General features: G+C 42.0%; 1 protein-coding gene across 1 annotated transcript in view; it reads right to left on the reverse strand.

Annotated features, from left to right (window-relative positions):
* The window catches only part of LOC119315380 (DExH-box ATP-dependent RNA helicase DExH11-like), a 20,931-nt gene that overhangs the window by 9,212 nt on the left and 8,437 nt on the right, over positions 1 to 3,282 (reverse strand). Inside the window, exons 10-13 of the mRNA XM_037590007.1 lie at positions 2,269 to 2,336; positions 888 to 1,254; positions 481 to 636; positions 295 to 405 (exon numbers count right to left, since the gene is read on the reverse strand). Coding sequence (XP_037445904.1) covers positions 295 to 405; positions 481 to 636; positions 888 to 1,254; positions 2,269 to 2,336 — 702 coding nt within the window. The remainder of the gene's footprint in view (positions 1 to 294; positions 406 to 480; positions 637 to 887; positions 1,255 to 2,268; positions 2,337 to 3,282) is intronic.

A 3,282-nucleotide genomic window follows, 5' to 3' on the forward strand; every position in this document is an offset into this window, starting at 1 on the left:
GAGGAGGAAGAAGATGACATGCGGGGCCATGATGGTGTGGTTGTCCAATATTCTAACCTATCCACGTTGGAGCTCCATGTGTTCAAAATCGCTGCAACCGTGAAAACACCACCATGCAAAACCACCATAGAGGGTTATTTCCACCAATTTTTAATGTTAGGAAGGTCAGACCTCAGATTTCAGGTTTTATAGTTGACAATGTTAAGTGCGCTAGGCACTATACTATAAGGGGTTTGCGGACCACAGTGAACCTTTTCCAAAGAAGAAATATCAGTTAGATGTTCAAAGCTTAACCTTGATCACACCGCGACAAAACAGCATCTCAACTACTTCTTTCACAATAGGAAGAAGCCCAGCATGGTGAACTCCAATTCCTCTTCGCAGAAGGCTTTGTATTCCTACGACCTAACAAAGATGTCAAAATCTATAGCATTAAAACAAAGTTAAGTTAACCAGTCAAAAACTTTGCTATTGGATAACCTGAGGAAGGTTCCTGTCGGATCCTTTGAGGCGCGAAAAGGCCTTATCACAGAAGACACGGATTTCGCTTTTATCAGAACTACTGGTGAGATCAGCACCAAACATGCTATCTGCTGACCTATCACACCTGTTCTTTGAGAAGCAAAAAATTACCACCTGCAGAAGAACCCTAGAAATGATCAGAAAAGGTCATGTCAAATGTTAAGTAACATACAATAGTACAATAGATAAAGGAAAATTATGTTCATGACCAAAAAATGATAAGATAAATTGTTATTCTACAATGGAGTATTAGGTTCAGAATGCACAATGAAAAGTAACATTTCAAAGCAGAAGAACATGAGGTCCAAAGAACTTGTCGTGAATTAAAACATGGAGAGATGTCAAAAGCAATCTTTCTCACATACAGGCACAAGTGATTTCTTCAAAAGGTTATTTATAAGCGGCATCCAGAATGAAGACTCAGATCTCCTTGACCCTGAGGTGCTTTGCTGAATTGCTGCTGCTCCTGAATTGGTTTGGTGGTGCTTTGGGTGCTTCTGATCTCTCCCTTTACTAGACGTGTCTGGATTTCTGCCTTGAGTTCCAGCACGTACTGCAGGAGTTCCTGATTTTGTTCCAGGTTTCGCTCCAAACTTGTTTGCATTTTTCATTTTGAAAGCGTCCTTGGCGTCTCTAAATCCTTGAGTAAGAAATATATCCTTCTCACATACTTTGTATACCTCTCCAGAGTAGAACAGGCAATGCTCGAGGGGAACGGGCCTTTTGTTAGTCCTGGTGAAATATAGTGGTCATACGGTGATGCAAATTGTGATATGACAGTATATGGTGAAAGAGCTTAAGAACAGGAAGCATGTTATTACAAAAGTGCAGTTAAGAATGTAAAATTACACTGTAAGGCGCTGAATTATTTAACCTCACCTAGAGCCCAATATTGTTGAAGCTCCTACACTGTCCAATTATGTGCAACCAAGCCAAAAAGGTATCTTGTGTTATGCCCCCCATATCGGGGAAGGGCAAATTGTTGTCTGTATACTAGAGTAAGAAGAGTGTTTCAAAAATACCCCTCCTTTAGGGAAAAATGAGAGGGCAAGAAGCAGAACTCAGCTCCCACTATAAACATGTCAAAGGAACGCAGTACCCTGACTGTTTCCTCTAGCTACTCAACTCCATCCTGTGTAATTCAACTCCTCCCTCTATCTCTCTGAGTGTATTTGCATTCTCTCTCAGCCTCTCAGGGACAAATACACACTTGCGATAGGCAAATGTTTAACACCAAATGACACATTTTGTTCCACTGAAAGATGAATCAAATAGATAACCAGCTAATCATGCAAGCCACTACCACCTGAATTATCTCCATGATCCACGCGGCCAGGCCCTCTAACAAATTACTGGCTCAATCAAACTACATGAAGGTGATTAACATAGCATGTGTATGTAATATCATCATATGTGCGTGCATGTTGATTACTTCTCCGGGATCCAAGCGTGCACCTCCTCATCCATACAGCTAGCAAGTTTTAGTAGGCGTGGACCATTAATAGGTCATATGACATGTTATTAATTTATTATACATGTGAAAAAAAGGGCCTAATAGGATCATCATAATTAGCTTATATGCTTATACCAACAGAAACAGTTATCAAGATTTTTATTGCACAAAATACTATAGTAGAGGGGCTGGTTGGAATTAACAAAACTAGATTAGAGGAGCAAAATCAAATAGGTTCAAGGGTAAACTGTACATTTTTCCCCCGCTTCAAAATTATAGCACGTTACACTTACGATGTGACACGAATTTTCTTCTGTTTTGTTCGGCCAATCCAGTCAGCAAATTCAACTGTATTCGGAACCTGGCAGAATAATTAAAAAGTCAAGCCTAAAGTAAACCTGAACATGAACGAAATAATATGGAATATCAAACTTCAGATTTTTCGTAGCACAACAGTGAAACGCACTTTTCCAATATATTTAATGTGTTAGTTTGTAATCAAATTTTCACACTAACCATTGCTTATCATTAAGCGGTTGCTACAGCCAGTAATAGGTGTGGTTGAATACTGTAGCAGCCAGAAACTTGCATAACCATAACCAGCAAATAAATTGCATTCCTGTACATGTATGACATAATCTAGGTTCCTGGATCATAAGACCGTACTTGCTTGCTATGAAACTTACACAATCAGACAATCTTCGATACTATGAAACTTACACATACTTGCCATAATGCTACGACCAAATCACCTTAAGATCTTCAGTATCAATTAAGAATCCAAAGGCAGCTGAATAGTACTAGTATTCCCTGTTCTGAAGAGAAGTCTGAACTATTATGTACTCCCTCCATTCTAATATCTAGTGCGCATAGTTTTTAGCCCATATACCAATGAGTGTGCTGGCATCAAATTTTGGACGAGAAAGCCCCCACTCCATCTCTATCCCAGCCCAGGTCCAAGTAGTAGTACTAGTTCGTACTCCACCCATCAGCGTTGCCGATGCTAGCTAGACTCCGGTGGTGCCGTCGTCAGCCGTCTCCTCCTCCAGCGCTGCCGTTCGTTAGGCGGCTCCTCCTCCAGCACCGTCGTTCGTCAGGCGGCTCCTTTTTTTGGCTCTTCCCCATCTTCTTCCTCCTCTCCTCCCCCTCACCCTCCTTCATCCTTCAACCAGTGTCGCCGTCGCCAGCCATACACGCACGCGGTGGCCGCCCAGAAACCGGACACAGGCGCATTGCTTCAGCTGCTAGTCGAATCTTGCCGCCGCCCATCGATTCTCGCTGCTGCCAGACACGGTGCGCAGCTGCAC

This window comes from Triticum dicoccoides, chromosome 6A, assembly GCF_002162155.2.
Source record: "Triticum dicoccoides isolate Atlit2015 ecotype Zavitan chromosome 6A, WEW_v2.0, whole genome shotgun sequence".
Lineage (NCBI taxonomy): Eukaryota > Viridiplantae > Streptophyta > Magnoliopsida > Poales > Poaceae > Triticum > Triticum dicoccoides.